Raw genomic sequence first — 21,998 nt, forward strand, 5'->3', positions numbered from 1 at the left:
TGATTATTGAAATGCAAGAAACGTTTATTTTTTTTAACACTTTCACAGTTATAACATTTGACACAGAAAACTCTCTCAAGAAAGGAATCCTGGTTAGACACAAAGTACAGTTCAAGCCTAGTTCTGCACTACAGCAGGCATCATTAGTCATGAAACACACAGTCCTGTACCATGTTGAGACTGACACTCTGAGCACAGCTGACTTTTACAACAGATTTGAGCCCTGCCCTCTGGGATTTAAGTGCAAAAATTAGCCACACTTGTGTTATTTACGTAAATGTGTGTGTATTATGTTAATAAGTAGTGTCATTTAAATAAATGGGCACATTTCACAGTGGACACTACTGAATCCTGCATGAGGTAGACAGAGGAGTTTTCCATGATGAACATTATATTGTTATGATGGACATTATTGTTATGTAGCTTTTGGCTGATTTTGGTGACAGTGTTCTTTGGGAGGTCTCATATCTAGTAGTTTAGTCTTGGAAAGAATATGATATGGTTCTCATTGAAACAGGTTGGGAAAATCCTCTGGGATCCATCCCATAATCTAAAGTCTCAACATGAACTGTAATCGTCAAGCAGATGAGATGCAAAATGAACCAGTTGAAGAATTCATTTGGGCCTATATAGATGGATAATTATTACATTAATATGTACTGTATCTTCCTTCTTAGACTCATAGTGAAACAAGGAAGCGGCCCAAGGGCTAGTCCAAAGGGCAGTGGACAGACCTAGCAGTTGTTTCACAGCAATCAACTGACAGATTAAAATACCAGGACTTCATAGCTATTAGTAAGAGACCGCTCTTCTGTGTAATTCAACCTCTTCCATTGAGTAATTCTAACATACAGGTGACTTGTTTCACGGTCACATATATTCTGATATCGAATCTAGACCATGCATCATCACAATGGCAACCTGAATGGTATACAGAAGCATAATCATAATTTCATAATTTGACAAGGACACTTGAAATGTGCAAATTCTACATTCCCACTTACTGTATCTACAGTAAATGTCAAATGATTTCTGTGGCAATACTATAGTGGTCCATATAGAACTAAATAGTACATATTTACTATCCGTCTTAGGGAGTCTTATATCTCACTCAACTCCGAATGTGTAAGGCATTATGTCTAATGTGTCAGACAGGCACTGCTCACATGTCAACTGTTTAGTGCAAATAGAATGCTTAATTTACATAACGCATATTCACAAAAAAATCAATTTCTGTAGGCATGCTTTCCAACTCAGCGAAAAAAAAGCCTTTTAAACACAAAACTGAAATCCCAGTCGCAAAAATCAAAACACTGTTCATGTTCATTCTGCTCCCTAAAACAGACCTCTTATGCAAAGGCCTCACAGGGGAACTAAGAATTCAAAGGCAACATGATTCTCTGAAGGCACTTGGAGGAAGGCTTGTTTCCCTGTTAAGGGCACACAGTCGTTTTCCAGAGCCAAAGACTGAGCACCTCTAGCTGGGGCTGGTCTGGGAGATGTACACCTGACCTGTTCTGGTTCAGCCCAGCGCCTCACACACGTGCAGCACATTCTGGTTGAAGTCATCGGGCTGATCTGCAAACACGTAGTGGCCAGCCCCACGGATGGCCTTTTGGAGGCAAGCACAAGAGCAGAGTGAGAGGAAGCAGGGACAACTAAAGCCTGTGACACCTTGGATAGGCTACATGTTCTTGAATGTTCCGTGGTGTTTTTGGAACGTTCTTCAGTTATATGTATCTCTGCTCCACCTAACCTGACACATGACAACGGCACAGCCTCAGTATTCCTGAAAAACGCAACTGAACGACAATTATCTGTACATATCTGAGACCATAAATGTTTTTGAGGCCATGCACTTCACTAAACTAGAGACTTGACTTGAGAGCACTGGTAAAGCACATGACCTATCGGAGCCTCACTAGGTTGCACAATAGATGACAACATAAACTACTATCTACTGGCTACCACAGACTCAATCACTGATAAGATAGTAGACTTACAATAATCTCCACATGGGATTCTGGGCGCAGCTCCTTGATGGAGTTGCCAGAGTAGCCATCTATACTGGAGCGAGAGCCATAGATGATGGTCATGGGTATGTCTGCACGGATCAAGCCAATTCGCTGTAGCATTGGCCGTTTGGCCCAACCATAGGGGATGGTCATGTTTTTGAAGGCTGTTTCACCACTAGTGGAGACAAACAAAACATTAACACTGAACAGCATCAACCACACCAAGATAGGGTTGATTAAATATAAAAAAGCACGGTGTTGTTGACAGAATGCAAACAAAATACGGCACCTCGACTACTCTAAAGGCCGGCCCGGCACCCACCAGCGATGTATGCGGCACGCCGCAACAAAAAAAAAAAAGAGAACTCCATTGTTTTTACCGGAGCAAAGCCCACTGGAAACGTCCGCCGTGCAGCAGCCGCACAGGGATAGAAAACTGTTCTAAAATCCTGCGCGTAAAGCCCACATCGCTGAACGACTTGTCCGGTGGGCGCCGGCCTTAAGGCCAAGGGCCCAATCTCACAGTGTTGTCAAAAGTGAGAAATAATTTTTAGACCAAGTTTCATGAAAAGCAGGCCATGATTGCATGGATACATGAATACGTTTCCATTAATGTTACCATTAGTACTGTTGGAGAGGAAGACCATGATGACGTATGGCTTGAGCAAAGAAAGATGGACCAACTGCTGGTGACTGACCTTGGGGTTTGGACGTTGAGATGGTATATGTATTCGGTCACAGTGTTATCGTTAAACACAGATACATATTTCTTCTGAAAGTCTGGCCTCAGTGTCTGTACAAGTGCTGGACCTGAGGACCACAGGAAAGTCATGAGTTGGACACAACTCACACACACGCACGCACGCACGCACGCATATATAGCCTATATATATGTATAAATATACACGCTAAAGCTGTTGGGGAAGCTCTGCAGAGAAATATTATGCAAGCATAAAACGAGCGAAAACGAAAAACGAAACCAAAACCGGAGATGAAATCGCCAATCCTGCATAGTTTCTCTTTAATTCAAAAAATTAGTAAAAATCAAACCGCCAAGGACACTAATTTTCTTTGTGATTGAAGTATGTATCGTAAATAAATAAATGTTTTCCTTAAATGCTAAGGGAAGGAAGCTAGAGATTGGCATGGTGCTATTTCCAGTAGGCCTATTAGCCTGTTTGATTAATTACATTGAGCTCAATGGCCTACTGGAAAAAGCACCATGCCAATCTCTAGCTATGGTGAAGGGTGATGATGTGGGGCTATTTTAATTCCAACGGCCAAGGGAACTTTATCAGGATGCATAATATCCTGGATCCATGAAATAGCTGGCCTTAAAAAATAAAAATCTGCCTGCCTCTATGTTAACCCTATACTGTGTTAAATTCCCATAGGGTTACATAGGGGGTCAAATACTTCCTTCCCCCTAGCATTTAGGAAGAACATTTATTTACGATACATTCTTCAATCACAAAGAAAACTGGTGTACTTAGCGGTTTGATTTTTACTCATTTTTTGAATTAAGATCAATTGTCAAGTGATGATTTTATATTCTTCTTTTTAGGCAACTTTAGCATGGTATCAAATACATTTTCTCCCCACTGCATATTTACCTTATTTCTATGAAGTGATTCCAGTCTGTGGTCTAATCACAGCCCACCAATTAAAGCATGGAAAGTGAAATAATAACTGAAACCCTCAGACAGTAAACAACTGTGTAGGCACAGAAAACAGGACATCTCCCAAAGGAAGAAAATCACAGGCATAGCGGTCATACCTGCAAAATGCCTCATAATTAATTTGAAAAAGCATGAAATCTACTGGGGTGAGCTGCAGTTAGTTGTGCGATGTTGAAATGTATTACACTACTAAAACATATGTCCGTGACTTACATATAAATACACAGACTATCTTCAGTAAATCAGTGGACTCATTAATCTTTGTGTTTTTCACCTGTGCAAATCGTATGTCATTCCAATGCATTCCTAAAATCTGATCCCTTAAAAGATGGGATTAGGGGTTAGCGACTCCCACTACTGGATAGCCTTTCAATTAGTTGGTTGTACTGTCTAACTTGTTACTGGGATCCTTTACATCCTTCTTCTCAAGTCATAAAGCTCTGCATGTTAAGTCTCAAGCAGTGTCTATAGGCGTGTTTCCACTATCGGAACTATCGGGCCGTTTTTTCAGGGACTTCGCCGTGTGCGCGTGTCTCCACTGACCGGGCCGTCCTGACAGGGCCGTCTTCAGGGCCATTTACAGGAACTAAAGGAGTAGTATGGAGGATAGGTACTAAAAACGGCCCGGTAGAGTCGCTGGGCGGTACTAGTGGCTACCTCGCGCAGATTGGTTGTGGCAGTGACATCAGCAGATCAGGACGATCAGGACAAACGAACCTCGAAATTTGAAGTGAGGAGTTGCTAGAGGATTTTTTCACAACATGAGAAGCAGAAGATGATCTACTTGACTCTACTTGTCAAAATAACTGGTCTTCCTTTTAGATCTGAATGGAATTGTAAAATGTTCCCTACCTAGTGGTCCAGCAACCCTGAGCCCTGCCAGAGGGTTAAAGGGGCTGAGCATGGCTCCCAGGGCCTTGATCCAGATGGGGATGGGTCTGTCCTCGTCTCCGGGGTCAGGCCTCTGAGGGAAACCCCACGGCTCCACGAAGATCAGATGCTTGACTCTGTTGCGTAAGCAGCAGTGTAGCACAGCTCAGCAGAAGAACCAAACGCACACTGGCACACATTGATACTCTGATCACCTTTGCACTTGCATGCTATTGCTTTCAAGCGTAGTTATTGGTCTTTAGCTGCAACAAATCCTACAATGATAATGAAATTCAATGGGGAGCAATGAGCTCTCTCCTATGCTACTGTGGCTTGAATAGCACCATTCATATAAATAAAAGTTTTACTGTAGCAGAGATTATTAACTCGTTAAAAAGTTATTAAGAGAGTTTATATGCAGTGCCTCATGTTCAGATGATTCCGGTGTAGACCAGAGTACTGTAGGCTTGGCTGTTCCTGCCTCTAAATCAACCCTTTCAAATCTCAGCTATGGCTAAGACCCAACATTCAACATGGATTTGTTGGGGTTATTATACAGAGCAAATAAAAACTGCAGCAGTAACGGACACCATCCTAATGCACGGCACATCAGTACTGAGCCATCTCAGCCCTCAAGACAAATATGTCACTCAGCGTGGCTATTTCGAAGAAAGAAGAATTCTCACGAAATGTCTGAGTGAATTCACTGAATGAATCTCTGTCTGTGTGCTCCAATACAACCCTTAAGGGCATTCAATTGTTTAGTAGTGCAACATGAAAAACACTAAATCTTCTGCCACATACTGAGTATGGGCTTTTAACTTACAAACCTGGCTGGGTATTTGAGGGCATATGCTGCTGCCAGGTATCCGCCCAGGTTGTGGCCGAGCAGGATCATGCTGTCCAGCCCCATAGCGGTCCTCCACTGCTCAATGGACTCCACAAACTGCAGCTCGGCCTCCTGTGCATCGCTACTGAAGTGTGGCCGGCTGCTCTGGCCAAAGCCCAGCAGGTCAAAGGCATAAACTGGCCTCTGCTGGGACAAGGCGTCCAGGTTGAGCACCCACAGCCCAACACCTCCCCCAAAGCCATGCAGCAGAACCAAGGGGGTGGACTCGTTATCTACTTTCTCACAAAAGGACAGCGTTGACAGCACATTCTGATCTGAGATAGGCACAAACTGCCTGGAGAATTTACTTTTTACAGCTAGAGAGAGACAAGAGACAGAGAATAAACAAAGGATGAGCTTAGACTGAATTGTACACTGTGTCACAAAAAGCCACATGCTGCATGCACTCATTAATTTAAGGTTGTGGAACATCACATAGTTTTCAATATATTACAGAGAAACATAAAACCTGTCCAAATAATACTATCGTGTGTTAATCAAAATAAGGCACAACTCAAGTGGAATGGCAGAGGAAATAGGAAAGCAGACACTGGCACTCACGGAGTAGTATCTTCTCCTCAGCATCTTTCAGTTGGCTAGTGGAAGTTGGACACCAGGAAGGTAGCCAGCTACTAATCCACCAGGACCTGTGAGAAATGTCCGTCACAAGAAATGTACATAAAATGTCAGGTACTTGTTCATGATAGCAGTGATCTATTCTAAGCTGTTATGGCTGTAAGAGTAAAAAAAGAAATAAAACAAATAAGCCAAAATTACATTTTGCCGAAGAGTGCAGCAGTAACACATCAAATAGAGGTTCAAGCTCCCTGTGTAACAACCAGAGTCGTGCTTTCTGAATATATGCAGTAATCTTCTTGACTATTCCCAACAGACTTGAGTCCATCACCAATATTTCACAACAGCCACTCGTTCTGTGCCCACTATGACAAAGGCAACAATTTCCACCAGAGAGGTTCACAAATCACACTTCACATCTCTAAAAGAAGACTTGTGACCTCACTGTAAGATCATATAACGAGAAAACAGACTTCATTTCACACATTGGTTTCACGCATTGGTAGCCTATAACCTATTAGTAGAAGGTTAGACAGCTAAGTAAGACTACACCAAAGATCCTCTGTTAATATATTATATCCTCCTTCATATGACTAAAAATGATAAACTATAAAACACTAATGATATCTAACAGCTTAGTTATCTTAAACCCTATACAGACATTACAATAATGAGGATCGTTATTAAGAGTTTGCTAAATATAACCTAACTGTGTGTAGTGTAATAAGTAGACTAGGCCTATGCCATGTTGTGTTGACATCTACTGTAGACGGTCTGACATTATTTTAGCCTGAACGACATTTCAAAAACCAATACACATGATCAAACAAGAGCTAAAGCAAACTTCCAAAGCAACAACAACATCAGCTGTAGTGATTTGACATCGTAAGACAGAGGTGAACTAGGCAACTTAACTTTATAGCCTACTGTAGAATACACAATGAAGCCCCGTGTGTTGTATGGTAGGCCAATACGTTTTAGTAGTGTTATAGCTTGTCAAAATTGTTTTTAGTTTTTCATTTTACTTACCCCCTGTCTATTGCCACAGCCTCATCGGCCATTTTTCGACGTCGCATGACGTCACGTTCAGAGTTAGCGTGCGTGCTGGTGCTGCTCCGTGTTCCCAACCAGCCGGACCCTCTAATTTGATACAGTTCATTTGTTACACAGTCGCGACAAACTATGTAAATGTAGCCATGAAGATTCCAAAGAGCCTACAGCTGTAACTCTAGTTCCTGTTGCCCAATCAGAGACTTGAGCATGACAAAACCAGATAGTTTCTAAAAATTGTGGATGTGGATATGGATATAGGCTATCTACATACCTGCTAAGAAATCACTGTGTACCCCTTGAGTGCCTGCTCCATATCAGTAGCGCTAAGTGGTGGGTGGGTGTGTTTTACTTTGTATGGTTAAGAAGCTTGTCTTCATCAGCGCGTTTTTTCTCTGCGCCTGTCTCCTCGATGACGTGGAGGAAGTGAGGAACTTTGTATGCGGTCTGAGTCAGTTCCATAAGACACCACAACTAAACGTAGCCTATTCTTGATTTCTCGATCCGATAACAGATGGACAGCTGTTATTTTCTGTGAAAAGCTACTTCTCAGGCTCCACACTTGTGGCGTTAAGGCACACGGTGAGTAGGCTATGCTGTACGAATGCTAGGGCCTAGCAAACATTGTCGCTTTTGCTTAGGCTACCACTGTAGCCTACCATTAACAAGACGACAGATATTCTGTCACGGCACGTTTTTATTCAACAGTAGCCCACTACGAGTCTGTATACTTTATAGTGGTTACCATTAGCCGTAGAGGTGATAAAGCCCCTTCTAAGCTTAAGCTAACCTGCTCCGCCTCCGCCCATGCATGATGTTTTGGTAGTCTACCAACTGCCATAATAGCCTGTCATAAAGCTTGTTCACTTATGCAGCACAGATTTCCCTAAAAGTATCATAGCCTGCAATGTTGCCGTGACTATGGGAAAACAAATTGGGCTTATAGAGCATTCGTTGGTGGGGGTTTTCTCCAGCGTGGCAGGACAGATGGCTAGAAGCGCTACAAAACACACCTTTTAAAACAATGTTACCGGTCAGGATGCCTAATGCCTATGTGAGCGTGGGCATCACTTCCATCCACTCACACACACAGGTTGTTGGTGTAATAACCTCAACAGTGAAGATGATTCAATTATAACTTAACCCTCCTGTTGTGTTCGTTTCATGTTTACTAGTTTTGTGTTCCCTGTAAAAAATGACCGCAACATTAACTTGTTATAAATCCATAGTAACACATCATCTAATGTTGTGATAGACCTTATCAACTTATGCACTATTGGATACCACCAGTTTTGAACTATGGCCTGCAGGCCTCATTAACCTGAGCTCATAGTAGCATAGAAGCAAATAATGTGTTTTAATGTTCAGAAGCGTACAGTCCATCAATAGGTATGTGCCAGGACTCACATTTGTACACTGACCATTTCCTCAGCCATTCCTAATGGGTATTCTAAAGTTAAATAATACACTGAAATTGTTAATGAAAAATGATCAAAATGTGTTTAGTGTGTTCAGATACCCCGTGTTAACAAAGTCTTGAAGCATCATGAATGTCAGAATAAACATTTATGAGATACAATAATTGTCAACCGGTCACATTTGACAGTGAACAGAATAGGGTTAACACCACAGAGCAAGTTGCATGATTACTTAGGTATAGCAATACTTTGCTGCAAAGTACAATTGATTAGATTGATCAGATCAGTGTTATAATGACTGGCAATGAGTGCATTTACATGCCCACTAAAAAATGATTACTGACAACGATCGTTTAAAGTGTACATGTCTAGAAGAAATCAGAATATTGACAGAAATCTAGGGGTGTTAAATGGATTGAAAAATCTGTTTCTGTCAATAAACTGATAACGGCAGTAAAGCGATAACGAATATTGGTTTATTCCATTTACATGAGCACTTATGAATTACCATAACTACAAAAACCTGATCATAATCAGTCTTTTAGTACGCATTTAAATGCGCTCGATATCTGCCATTGCACCGATTGTTCATTGAATTTGGTGCAAGTAAAGGTAGGGCTATAAGTGGATTTATTCTGTTCGGTAGCCTAGGCCTGGCCTAGTAGTTCAGTGAAACATTTTGGAGCCAGCAGATATAAAACTTTTTGTAAGATATAGCTCAAGTACTCTACAATAGTTACAGTTAGCTGAGTTCACTAAACATTTGCATATGCCATTGAACAGCACTTTAGTGACACTGGCTCAGCCATAAAACTCCACATTTTATATGACTCCAAATGCATGGCCTGGGAATGCTTGGCCTGTCTCTTGTCAGAATGTCCTGGTCATATGTTTTATTTATGAGTCGTATCCCTGGTCCTCTTCCAGCACAGGGAGTGGGAAAATGCAAAGTGGCTGGTCAGTTTCTGACAGTGATGGGACAGCCTTTACCCCTATGGTGGTCCTGGAGTTGGCTGAGGACACCAGTGCGGAGGCCATCAAATGGTTGCTAAGCAGGGTACGAGATAAGGAGCGGAATGGAGGTAAGTCCTTACAGTATTGTTGGTGCTACGAGTAGTAGAGGTCCACAGCTGAAACATAGTTGCATTGTGGGTAGGTAAAACTGGAAGTGTTTTTGCATACAGATAAGAAGAATAGGGTTGGGTATCGTTTGAATTTGAACGATTCCGATTCCGATTTCGATTCCTTGTTTCGATTCCGGTTCCTAACGATTCTCGATTCCGATTCTTGTAAGAGGCAGGGTCAAAAAAGTTTGGATATTTTAAATGAGCTAGCTAACCAACGGTCTTTCTGAATGACATAGTCTGATCTTCTCCATCAATTTTTTGTTCTATGAACTTTTTACGTTTTACTATACATTTCTCACAGAGCTGTTTTCAACTACAATATAAATATCAAATCGTCTTGTTGCCTCAGCTCGGTTATGCATACACCTTCTTCGTTGGTGTTTAGCGGCTTCTTTTTCCGGTTCGCGGATTGGGAATCGATACTAGGAATTGAAATTTAAACTTTTGAACGATTCTGGGAGAATTGGAAAGCTAGTCCCGGTTCCCATCGATTCTCGATTCTCGATACCCAACCCTAAAGAAGAAAGATAAATACATCTCTCTGACCAAGGCACTCCATAAAGTTTAGAATTTTAATGTGAAAATGACATGTATGGATACAAAGACCTAAAAATGCCTTTTAGGTTTATTTCTCTTTCTTCTCATCTGAAACTATTTACCTTGGACCAAAGAGCATCCGACATCAAACACATCACCAACGTACAAAGAGGACTAAGCACGCCACAGACTCTGAACATTTTTGCATACACACTGGAAAAAAACACATGAAATGACATAATGATGCCAGTACAGTGTGCTCAAACCAACCTATTGGGAAAGTTGGTCCTGTTGCTCATTGAGGTAGTCACCAGTTGTCAGCTCATAGACATTACCACTTCCATTATGCTATTTCAGTTGCATTCCACATGCCCCAGAACATGTGCTGCCTATTTACAAAGGATTTGGGTGGTGCCTATGCCATCTGGTTCATTTTCAAGTTTAACCTCTTGCTTCCAATGCATCAAAAGAAAAATGGAAATAGGAATAGGATACAAAAACCTGTGAAGGACTTCAAGTTGTCACAGTAGTGGCATTTCTTTTTACTTCAGTGTGTTTTCCATATGATCCATTGTCTTTGTTAACTTAGAAAAGATGAAAGGTAGTATTGTGGCTATTTTTTTTATTTTTTTTTTTTATTCTCTTCTGTTTCTCTCTATCATCAGAGACTGTTGATAAATTAATCATACATAAATGAAGTCTGGTTAGACAAATGTTTTGGACAGGATTTTTACTGTGGGCTCTGGGGTCTCTTCACTGAGATATCGTTTGCTAAGGTCTAAGATTTAATGCATGTGTGCAATAGCAACATACACTGCAGCACAATACCACTAATATATTGCTGAACACTAAATTGCTGAACAAACAGAGTAGCTACTTGTTCTTATATGGGCACCCTGTGAAATCTGCATTGATTCCATGTGGCAGACGCTCTTTGTCATTTGAGGACATAGCTAATGCCTTGTTGGCGAGTGTGATCTGCTCAGACATTGTGATCTTGCAGGGGCCGAGTTGTTGGTGGAGCAGCAGCTCACTGGAGGCCATGACGGGCAGAAGGGCAACCCCAACGTGTTCCTGGTGGGCTCCACCCTGAAGAGGCTGCTGCACGGAGCTGAGGACGTGGGCCTCTTCAAGGAGTTCAGCGATGGCTCCATGCGTGGCTTCACATACACCAACAAAGACAACTTCAAAGACTTCCAAGGTTTGTGAATGTTTACTTTGTTCACCGTGTAGGCAGATGTATGTGTCATTCATTTTCTCAGTGCATTTTCACAAAAAATCATGTTTCTGTGAAAAATGTTCATAGTGTGCTTGGGAATATCACTGCCCTGTTACATTTGAAGACGATCCTCTTACTTGAGCTAATTGCCAGATGAGTTGCTGTATTGCTATTGTGTCAGTGAGCGTGTGTGATTTGCCGATGCCCAGGTGATGGAGACGGCTTCTTGAGTGTGGCAGAATGCCAGTACATCATCAAACACGAGCTGGACACTCTGAGAGCCAAAGATGAACAAAACGTGCCTGGATATCCCAAAGCCAAGCTTTACCCTGGCAAATCCATTAGTAAGTCACATCCATGCATGTACTGTAGAGCTGGCACACATTTGGATGTCGAATTATATGAAGCCCTGAGAAACCTTGGCCAGGAATTTGCAGTGCTAGTTTGGGAGCTCTATGGAGCTTATTACCAAGATACAGATAATCATTTCTCTATGTGTACATCAGTGGTTTGTTAACGTTTGGCCATTTAGTTTTTATTTGTGAAGTAAACATGACACATCGGATGACAGGAAAATGAATCCCACAAATGAGATTAATAGTTTTCCCTCTTTGTAGTTCGCAGGTTACAATCAAAAGGTATTCTCTACCAGGTCTTCCCTCTCCATGACAAGGAGGAACTCAAAAGACTTTCATTTTCATGGTATCGAAAGGTCAAACTATCATTTCAACCTCTCAGTAAGTAATGTTTTCCATTCAATTTCATTTTCGAGTCAATTCATTTTTAATGAGTGAACAGTAATGCTCTTTTTAGGAAGTACCCAAAAGCATTTGTTTCTTTGAGTGCTGAGTTGTTAAGAGGGGTGGCTGCACTCAGATAAGATGAATTCTGGCATAGACTTTGACCCAACACTGCACATGATTTCAGAGATGGTTGTTTAAGTTACGTCATTGTAATTACCTTAACCAGTTGCACATTATGCAATATTGCGAGCACCAATAAAGAAAGCAAACTCTGATGCCATTAACCACCACACATTCATTAGACACATACTGTATGAGAGTTGCCTACATACTGTATCTGGATCAGCTAAAGTCTGTGTCTCTTTGATCCCTTCTCCCTCACCCCCCCCCCCCCCCACCCCTCACTACAGATGATATCAGACACTACTTTGGTGAGGGCCTGGCGCTCTACTTTGGCTTCTTGGAGCACTTCACCTTGGCCATGCTGCCCATGGCCCTCATTGGCATCCCGTACTACCTGTGGGACTGGGAGGATTACGACAAGTACGTGCTGTTTGCCGTCTTCAACCTGGTGTGGTCCACCGTCTTCCTGGAGATGTGGAAGCGCCACAGTGCCGGGCTGGCGTTCAGCTGGGGAACGCTGAGTCGCAAGAAGGCCTTCGAGGAGCCTCGGGCCGGGTTCCACGGCGTGCTGGGCTTTAACCCGGTCACAGGCCGCGAGGAGCCCATCTACCCCAACACCAACCGTCAGCTAAGGATCTACCTGGTGTCCGTGCCTTTTGTTGTGCTTTGCCTGTACCTGTCCTTCTATATCATGATGATCTACTTTGACTGGGAGAGCTGGGCGCTGGCTCTGTACGAGGTGGAGCCCAACTTCTGGACGGGTTTGTTCATGTTTGTGCCCAGCATCATCTACGCAGTGGTCATAGAGATCTTAAACTTGCTCTACCGCTATGCTGCAGAGTTCCTCACAGACTGGGGTGAGTGTCCTAGAACAAGTGGGCTGATATTGCACAGCCATTGTGCTCTTGTGCATGTTTCACATCCCCTATTTTACTTGCTCATATTATGTGTTTCTACACTGATGAGCCAAAACATTATAGGCCAGTCACAGATGATTCCATTTCCGAGCGTCTAAAAATAGCACTTTGTAATGATCAATTTGATTCAAAGCCAACACTCCGTACATGTAACAGCATGCATGACGGGCAGATAACTCTGGGTACACCTCAATTGTCTATGCAAGCATTGAAACTGGACCTTAGAACAATTGAAGTTTGTGAAATATTTTGGCTCATCGGTATACTTAGATTTGGATGATAGCATGGCAATTAAGAAAAATAAAAAATACTATTGTACAGTATGACCTGTTTCTAACTGAATCTGACTGTAAGGAAGATAACTTTAGCTAATGTTCAGTCTAGTCATCTCAGCTGTGTATTTCCACATGTTGGAAATAAGATTGCCATTTCTATATTTTGCTTAGAAAACCACAGACTGGAAACATCATATCAGAATCACCTTGTGTTGAAAGTACTGGTGGTGAGTACATTTGTTGTGAAATATTTTCCCAATGTTTAAAACTGGTCACTACTTTTTGGTCTTTAAAATGCCATCAGAAGTGTTTTAAGAGTTCATCTCCCCCCAACAGTTTAACTTCTTCAACTGCTTTGCGTCTCTCTTCTACATCGCGTTTGTGATGCAAGACATGGTGCTCCTTCGCCAGGCAAGTCATCTGTTAATCACATGGATCTCTTGTAGACCTTCCGTCTGATTAGTGGAGGGCTGTGAGGCTTGTACTTATAACAGGACATGCCACTTGTGCCTCTCAGAGCCTGGCCACGCTGCTCATCACCTCCCAGATCCTGAACCAGATCATGGAGGCCTTCCTGCCCTACTGGCTGCAGAGGAGGCGCAACAAGAAGGCCCACAAGCGGCTGCGCAGGCTCATGGCCGAGCAGGAGCTGCCCCTGGCACAGCAGACCCAGCTGGAGTCCGACATGAGCACATATCTGGTAAGGGGCCCAGCACTGATTGGGTTTCTATTTAACGCCGAACAGGAATAGATGTGACAACACTGTGATATTTTGTTAACTTTCTCTCTCTCTGTCTCTCTGTAAATGAGTTGCCGTGACTGGACAGATTTAGCATATCTGATAACGGGGCTGACTCCAAGTCACTGATTGGATTTCCATTTCACATCCTATATGCAGTAGATGCGACAACTCTGTGATATTTTGTTAACTCTCTGTCTGTCTGCAAATTATTTGCAGTGACTGACTTTACAGATGTAGACGGGGCCCGGTCACTGATTGGATTTCAATTTAACATACTGTATATATAGATGTGACTACACTGCAATATTTTGCTATTTCTCTCCGTCTTTCTGTAAATGAGTTGCCGTGACTATACAGATGTAGCATATCTGGTAACAGGGCCCAGTCAATGATTGGATTTCAATTTAACATCCTATAAGAATAGATGTGGCAACAGTGCAATATTGTGATAATGCTGTTATAACTCATATGAGTTGCCATGACTGTATGCTATATATACAGAGTATAGTAGATAGTAGAGAGCACATGTTCTATAGGCCTGCAGTAGGTAAAAGTGTGGAGCCACTCCCATTCATTGGCAAATCTTTATCAGTCACGTTAAGATAAGTTTTACCTTTTGGGGGAAAGACAAACATTAAGGATGCATAGAGAATTGAGCCTTGTGCAAGTGGAAGTTCAAACACCTTGGATCAATAACATTGCATTCTGCAATGACATTTATATAGCCGTATGGGAGTGCCACAGAAGGAGAGGCTTAGGGATGTTTGCCATTGTAATCCCTGCACTGAAAGTTCCCCCAGTAAGCAGCATGCTGTAGTGCTTGAAGACGTAGAGGACAGGGAGGGAAAGTGTAGTCAGGTGCAGCTGTGTGTGCTGATGTGTGCTGTGTTGTTCTGTGTCTAAAGGGCACCTTTGATGACTACCTGGAGCAGTTCCTTCTGTTTGGGTACGTGAGCCTGTTCTCGTGTGTGTACCCGCTGGCTGCGGTGCTGGTGGTGCTGAATAACATCACAGAGGTCTACTCAGATGCCTTCAAGATGTGTCACGTCTTCAAGAGGCCTTTTGCAGAACCCGCCTCAAACATAGGAGTGTGGCAGGTATGCATAGGGTCTCTTAAAAGGACCTGTAACACAAATGGAAGATATTGCTGGTTACTGATGTTGAAAATAGGAACAATGACATGTAAAAAACATGTTTTACATCTCCTGTCTTACAGCTGGCATTTGAGACAATGAGTGTGATTGCCGTGGTGACCAACTGTGCCTTGATTGGTCTGTCTCCACAAGTGAAGGCCTACTTCCCGGAGTCTGACACCCAGCTCATTCTTCTGATTGTGTGTGTGGAGGTAAGGGCTCAAACTGTGTTGGCCAGTCAGGATACTTGATTACAATGCTTTGAATACTTCTATGTTTCTAAGATATACTGTACTATGCTATCAGTTTGACTGAGCTTTCAGTTCTGATCAGACTGGTTTGCTTGTTTACTTTTCAAACTATGAATGTTTAATCCTATTATTCACATTGTGTTAAACTAGTACAGGCTATGGATGTTGATCTGTTAATTGCAGCAACCTTTCATGTCTGTCTTTATCCTAGACACAGATATTCAAGAGCAAAATCTCTGTAGGGGTTTGTTGCATGCTGTGCAGTTATGTGAGGCATTTTCTTGGTGGAATAAATCTGTCCACTCATAATTCATGATGATTTTAAGAGTGTCAGTCCATGTGTTGAAAGGCCTCAGGTGTAAAGGATTTGATGTGTTTTTGTGTGTATAGTCTGTATGAATATGAGGGTCTTCATGAATAACATCTTGCACTGGTGGATTGATATCTGCAGTAAGGTGACAAGTCCACCATGTGGCGCCAGTGAGCTGTTGAGTGTGTGGAGAGACTGAGGAACACCCTCCCTCGGCCTGTTTCCCTCTCGTGTGTGTGTGTGTGTGTGTGTGTGTGTGTGTGTGTGTGTGTGTGTGTGTGTGTGTGTGTGTGTGTGTGTCTGTGTGTGTCTGTGTGTGTCTGTGTGTGTCTGTGTGTGTCTGTGTGTGTGTGTGTGTGTGTGTGTGTATTTTTACAGTCTATGGTGTGAGTGTGTGACGTTGCTATGAAGAGTGCTGTGATGCTGCAGACATAAATAGACCATAGAGCATTGACTGGGCCTTAGCCTGGATAATCCAGTGTTCTGCCTCGGAATGAGGTCCCAGTCCACATGTGTTAGCGTCAGAATTAGGAGTGAATCACACACTTGATCTGTGCCTCGTAGCCCCCTAGAGGAACCGTCTGAGGAACCTCAGAAGACACGAGCGGGGAGATGTGCAGGGGCAGAGCGGAAGACCGGAGACTACGTGCTAGGACGAGATAAAGCAGGACATTTTTGTTGTTTGTTTTCAAGCTGCCTCAGGAAAAAAAACTGCAAGAGGAAATGATTTTTGCGCTGCATGTCGCGGCATGTTTTTCCACTAATTAAGACGATACAGTGATTGCTGGATGGGTAATTGGGTCACATTGATTTCTGCGTGGCCGCCGCACATGAGAAGTGAGCTCTAAAAGCGGGGAGACTTTGGGGAGCGCTCTGCTCCAGAGCGAGCACTGCTGGCGCTGCTGTCTGACTCCTCACACGTAAACACCTCCAGCATATGCTGCCAGACGCCCCTTCTCTGTCAGCTCCTTAATGGATACTGACCCTCCTGTCCCATGACTGACTAATGTGTGGAGACAGTCCCCAGCACGTCAGCTAAGACATGTCTTGTGTCCACTGCAGGGGCACCGAATGCCAAGGGTTGTTTATTATTTGTTCGTTTTGGAGTACATGTTCAGGTGTAGCTAAGTTGGAGGTTTTGGATACTGTGAGTTGGGAAGGAAAGAAGAGGTGGTTTGTAATTGGTTGCTGTATATCAGGGGTATTCAATTAAAATTCAAAGAGGTCCAGTAACTAAAATGTCCTCCCGGCAAAGGTCCGAATCTTAAATTGTCACTGAAAATAGTGTAGGCCACCCTGAAGTTAATAAAATCAATAACGCATGTACATTTCTAGGCCTATTTAATTTATTGTTACATTTCAAGTGTTTTCAAAGTAATATGCTTGTAACATACCAAAAAGTCTTAACTTGAATGGTACTTGAATGCAAAACAATACTGTAGGCTAGTTGTCTTTAGGCTACTAGGCCTACATTTCAAGAAAGACAGACAACAGACACTGAATTTATTCTGAATGGAATAAATATAAAGTGCAAAATAACTTTGAGCAGCCTGAACTTAGGGCCTATTTCAAGCAGCCTAGGCCTAATGTAAAACATTCCGAATCTTTTGAATAAAATAAAAGTGGATCTTTAAGAAAAGAAAAAAAGACCTTTGCATACTGCGTTCTAGTATCCTCTGCTAATAGTTCAGATGTTCTTGAATCTTGTTGTTGAAGCTGACAATGGGATCTGTAAAGTTTCTGCAGCCGCATTAAGCACTCATTCACAGCTGCTGTCCCATCGCTAAATGCTCTCTTGTGTTGCATCAAAATCCACGCAATCTTTAACGAACACTAATTTGCCTGTACATGCATGCGTGATCACACGAGTAGACCTGTCATAGTGTGCTTTCAATTTGATAATTAGGCCTATTATCCTACCTCCGCCGAGGAAAGTAATGTTTTCATCGGGGTTTGCGTTTGTTTGTCTGTTTGTTAGCTCTCGGAGTGCTGTTCAAGTTTTACTTGCCCTCACTGCGGACTTCTGCGTGTACCTTTCCTCTAACGACCCGTGTTTGATCTCAGTGACGCACGCTAACGTCGCCACAGTTTCACAGCGCATATTTACAGCAACACGAACGTATTGGTCCGTCCGTCCATTCATCTTTAAAAGTTCGGTTTTCACCATCATTTTTGAGCAAGCCATTTTCTCTCATCTCCTCTCTCTCCCGCTAGGCCTATTCTCTGTTGCTGAAAGGTAAACAATCGAGTTGATTGGCTTGGCTACGGACGATGCTCTTTGATAATATTAGGCCGACAATTTCAACGGGTCCGGACAGCACCGTCACTGGGTCCGGACCCGGACCGCGGTCCGCCATTTGGTGATGCCTGCTGTATATTGTGTGTGAAAAGAGTTTCCCAGTAAAAGATGGTCCCTTATAATCTGGTCTTTTTCTCACTGGAGAGTGGATGGCATGCCATCCAAAGGCATTTGCTCTTGTGCTGTCTGCATGTCTGAGTTCTGTCTCCAGAGGAGAAGTCATCAGAAGAGCAGTAGGCTACTCACTTCATAACCTCAGTGTGTATACTTACTGTAGAGTGTCTGACGCCCATACAGACAGGTACAGCATGTTAAAGCTTCATTGTTGATTTAAAATGAGCATTATTAGCTTTCACCTCAGTTTCACTTAATTACAAACTGAAATATCTCTTTTAATCCTAAGGATTGTGTTAAAGCTCTTAACACAAGCTGTAATCTTTAGTGACTGCCGTTATAGTTATGTATACATTGATGTTCTAAAAAATGCACATATATTGGGTTTTTAGGAGTGTATGGATCAATGGCCATTAGAGGCCAGTCATGTTAAGAGTAATGCGGCGTGAGCAGCACAGGCCCAGTTCAGGCCTGCACCTCTACATGTCTACATGACTGAGAGAGTGTGTTTGTGCAGTGCCTCAGGCTTGGCCAGGGACTGCGCTACGCTCTCCCTGTCAGTGCTGTGATGTCTGGCAGCCCAGACCGCTGCCTATTTTAGGGCATATGATACGCAGGTAATTACACCATGGCATGCCTCAGAGAGCAGTAACCAGGCAACAGGGTAGCCACGGAGACGAGAGAAGTCTCGGGACCAGGCGCAGTAGAAGTGCTCCATGGCAGTCCCTCCAGCGATAGGCCCTTAAGGAGAACGTTTAGCAGGCTTCCCATCGCAGACTCTCATGTTGACTTAACAGAGCTGCTCCTTACATAATGCTGTCTGACATCCAGCAGGACTTCCTCCTCTATGATTGATGGGAGCTAATTTTAGCTTTACAATAGATAAAGGTTGTCATCTGAAATCATGGAGATCTTATTGAGGGCTCTAGATGATCATTGCAGATCATGTACAGATATTTCTAACCTGTGTTGCTGCATTCTTTTCCTAGCTGTGTTGATGGTACCTTCTGTGTGTCATTCAGATGATCCCCAACAAATCCATCCATGCTGAAATGAATGTCTGCTTGTTTGTTTGTCTGTCTGTCTGTCTGTCTGTGTATGTGTTGGTCTGAGGGACTTTACAGTAGGTAGACTTGAGATGATGTTTATGCTCATGGAGTCTGTGTACAGAGAGAGCAGAGGCTGAGGTCAGAGAGGCGTAAGTCAAGTCCAGGCCCGGGTGTGCTGCTGCTCTTGTGTCCTGTTGTTCAGAGAAACGACCTGGCGAGGATCTCATTAGTCAGTCAGGCGTGGCGAAGGGCCTGCAATTGTATGATAAGTGAGGGAGATGACAGGAGAGGACAGCTTCTTAGTGAGGCAGCACTCATATGGCAGAGAGGAGCAGAGAGGAGCAGAGAGGAGCGGAGAGGAGCGGAGAGGAGCGGAGAGGAGCGGAGAGGAGCGGAGAGGAGTAAAGTGGGGCAGAGAGGAGCAGAGAGGAGCAGAGAGGAGCAGAGAGGGGCAGAGAGGAGTAGAGAGGAGTAGACGGGAGTAAAGAGGGGCAGTGAGGTCCTGCTGACCACAGGCTTTGCATCTGCGGGGGACTTCAAAGCAGTGACCGAGTGTGATGTGACAGGACTGCCCACAGCCCATGTCAGAAGCATGTCACAGTGTACCTCAAACAGTGATGAATACTGATATTACAACGTGGTCATAACAAAAATCTACATGTTTGAAACAGTAGCTACTGTAGATGCCAGTCCACACACATCAACACAGTATTTCCTCTCTTTGCAGCTTCAACTTTCCAATTAGCATAAAACACCTACCAAAAAGATAAATAAAAAGGGAATATTTAGGGAGAAAAATAGGTTTTGTTGTCAGAAACACACATTCACAAAGCAGGCTTTCAAGAATATAATCAGTTGTTATTATTTGTCCTGTTTTTTTTATCATCAAATATCTCTAAATGTTCTGTTATATTACTGTAGGTTATGTAGAAACATTTATGTTATATAACAGTTTATTTAATTATGATCCATAATAGTATGCACATATAGCCTATGTTAATGGATGGAAAGGCCCATTTGATTAAACAAGTAGGCCTGTTGTCAGTAGAGGTTGATGTAATGATGACTCTAAACAATTATGCCACTGTTTTGCTCGTAAGATAAGCCAGTAGCGCAGTGCTCTGAATCCCATGTCATTATGATGATATGTGTTGTATGTAGTGCTAGTAAATGCCGCTCTGTAATGCCACTGCTGTTGTCTGTAGCTCTGTGCTCCACTGATGTGCAGCCTCATGATAATGAAATAACCTGATTGCTTTGCAGATAAACTTGTTATATGTAGACAAACAGACTCACATACGGGCAGACACATACGGGCAGACACATAGAAACACAGCACCGCTGTTTTTTTCCACATGAGCTATAAATGCAGACCTCAGTCAGGGCATCTGAGCTGAGTCAGATCAGGAATGCATCAGTCGGCATGGACACCAGACACAATAGCATTCTCATGAATTTCGGCTCAAATCATTGCTGCCCTCAGCTAGCAGGAGAAAGAGTGAGTGTGTTCCTACGGCCACACCGAGACACTGAGACATTGTGTCCTCTGCAGATGAGCGCATTGATATGTAAGAGAGGAGTGGCTGAGATTAGGCATTCCATTTGCGTGGTGCCCTGTCGGGTGCGGAGACACCCACCCATCATCCCTGGGAGAGCGGAGTGAAGGTGAAGCAGCCTGGTGATTTCCCCTTAATGATGAGGGGCATGGCAGCAGCTAAGTGGGATGAATGCTGAGGGGTGGGGCCTTGGGTAGGAACAGTTCTCTCCTGTCTCCGCACAATCAATATGGAAGCTTATTCTTTATAAGCCACTTAACTCAGCGTTGGGGTGTCACTACAGCTGTTTTTTCTGCACAGAATCAGCACAACACTTTTATTAATGGAGTCATGGATATGGATTTTGGAGGAGTAACTGTAACCTGGAAGCTGTCAAACTTTTCCTCATTCTACAAACACCTGTCCCTTAGTTGTGTTCAGGTGGATAACATCCATTTAAATTGTGCTTTTAGGTCTTGTGTGGAGAATATGACGAGAAGACTTTATTTGATTCCACACCGGGGAAATGAACTGAATTGAGTATGGGTAGCCTAAAGTAGGAATGGTCTGGCCTTTATGGTTGAGGTCACAGCTCAGCTCTGGTACATACAGTGTCTTTGTCTGTATCAGCTCTTTTCCACTTGTCATAGTTGCCATTCATATCCAGACATGACCATATATGGCCTTCAACTCAATAAATGTATTTGATTGAAGACTAGGCCTACATAGTTTTTCACTGAAAATAGGAGATCTAACCTTGTGTTCTTCATGTCAGATTCTTACTCCGTCAAAGGCACTGTCTTCTTCTGCCGCTCCTCTCTGCTCCACCTTTGAGGAGGTTCCCCTTGTCCCTCCTCCTCCTCCTCCTCCTCCTCCTCCTCTGCCAGCAGGACGGCAGGCCCGGGTCTGACCCCATGTCAGGCGCCAGCGTGCCCGGTGCTCGGTGTTCTGCTGGCTCTTTTTCTCCTCCATTAGGCCCGCGGGGCCCCGGCGGCTCGGCTGGCAGCCTCCCGTGGCCGGGCCTGCTGTCAGGAGCGCGGGCAGAGCTGCCAGCCTGCCAGCCAGAGCGGCGTAGAGTAGAGCAGAGTAGAGTGGGCACGGAGCCTGGTGCCAGGGCAGCGCTCACC

At 43.4% G+C, this 21,998-nt stretch overlaps 2 protein-coding genes across 3 annotated transcripts in view; one reads left to right on the forward strand and one right to left on the reverse strand.

Annotated features, from left to right (window-relative positions):
- abhd5a (abhydrolase domain containing 5a) lies at positions 1-7,380 on the reverse strand. 2 transcript variants are annotated; one of them, XM_062539628.1, is made up of 8 exons: positions 7,354-7,380; positions 7,059-7,169; positions 6,015-6,100; positions 5,395-5,770; positions 4,547-4,701; positions 2,714-2,825; positions 2,004-2,190; positions 1-1,612 (listed from the first exon to the last, which is right to left on the reverse strand). In XM_062539628.1, exons 2-8 carry the CDS (start codon positions 7,103-7,105, stop codon positions 1,523-1,525), a joined length of 1,053 nt encoding a protein of 350 aa, XP_062395612.1. In that variant the 5' UTR covers positions 7,106-7,169; positions 7,354-7,380; the 3' UTR covers positions 1-1,522. The 2 variants fall into 2 exon arrangements, with proteins under 2 accessions (XP_062395612.1, XP_062395613.1); XM_062539629.1 differs by lacking the exon at positions 7,354-7,380 and having other exon boundaries at positions 7,059-7,190.
- The window catches only part of ano10a (anoctamin 10a), a 22,032-nt gene continuing 7,356 nt past the window's right edge, over positions 7,323-21,998 (forward strand). Inside the window, exons 1-11 of the mRNA XM_062539627.1 lie at positions 7,323-7,661; positions 9,425-9,579; positions 11,165-11,362; positions 11,590-11,724; positions 11,998-12,117; positions 12,534-13,103; positions 13,610-13,665; positions 13,775-13,849; positions 13,956-14,138; positions 15,086-15,277; positions 15,397-15,525. Coding sequence (XP_062395611.1) covers positions 9,441-9,579; positions 11,165-11,362; positions 11,590-11,724; positions 11,998-12,117; positions 12,534-13,103; positions 13,610-13,665; positions 13,775-13,849; positions 13,956-14,138; positions 15,086-15,277; positions 15,397-15,525 — 1,797 coding nt within the window. The 5' untranslated portion in view covers positions 7,323-7,661; positions 9,425-9,440. The remainder of the gene's footprint in view (positions 7,662-9,424; positions 9,580-11,164; positions 11,363-11,589; positions 11,725-11,997; positions 12,118-12,533; positions 13,104-13,609; positions 13,666-13,774; positions 13,850-13,955; positions 14,139-15,085; positions 15,278-15,396; positions 15,526-21,998) is intronic.

Source organism: Sardina pilchardus, chromosome 6, assembly GCF_963854185.1.
Source record: "Sardina pilchardus chromosome 6, fSarPil1.1, whole genome shotgun sequence".
In the NCBI taxonomy this organism is placed as follows: Eukaryota; Metazoa; Chordata; class Actinopteri; order Clupeiformes; family Clupeidae; genus Sardina; species Sardina pilchardus.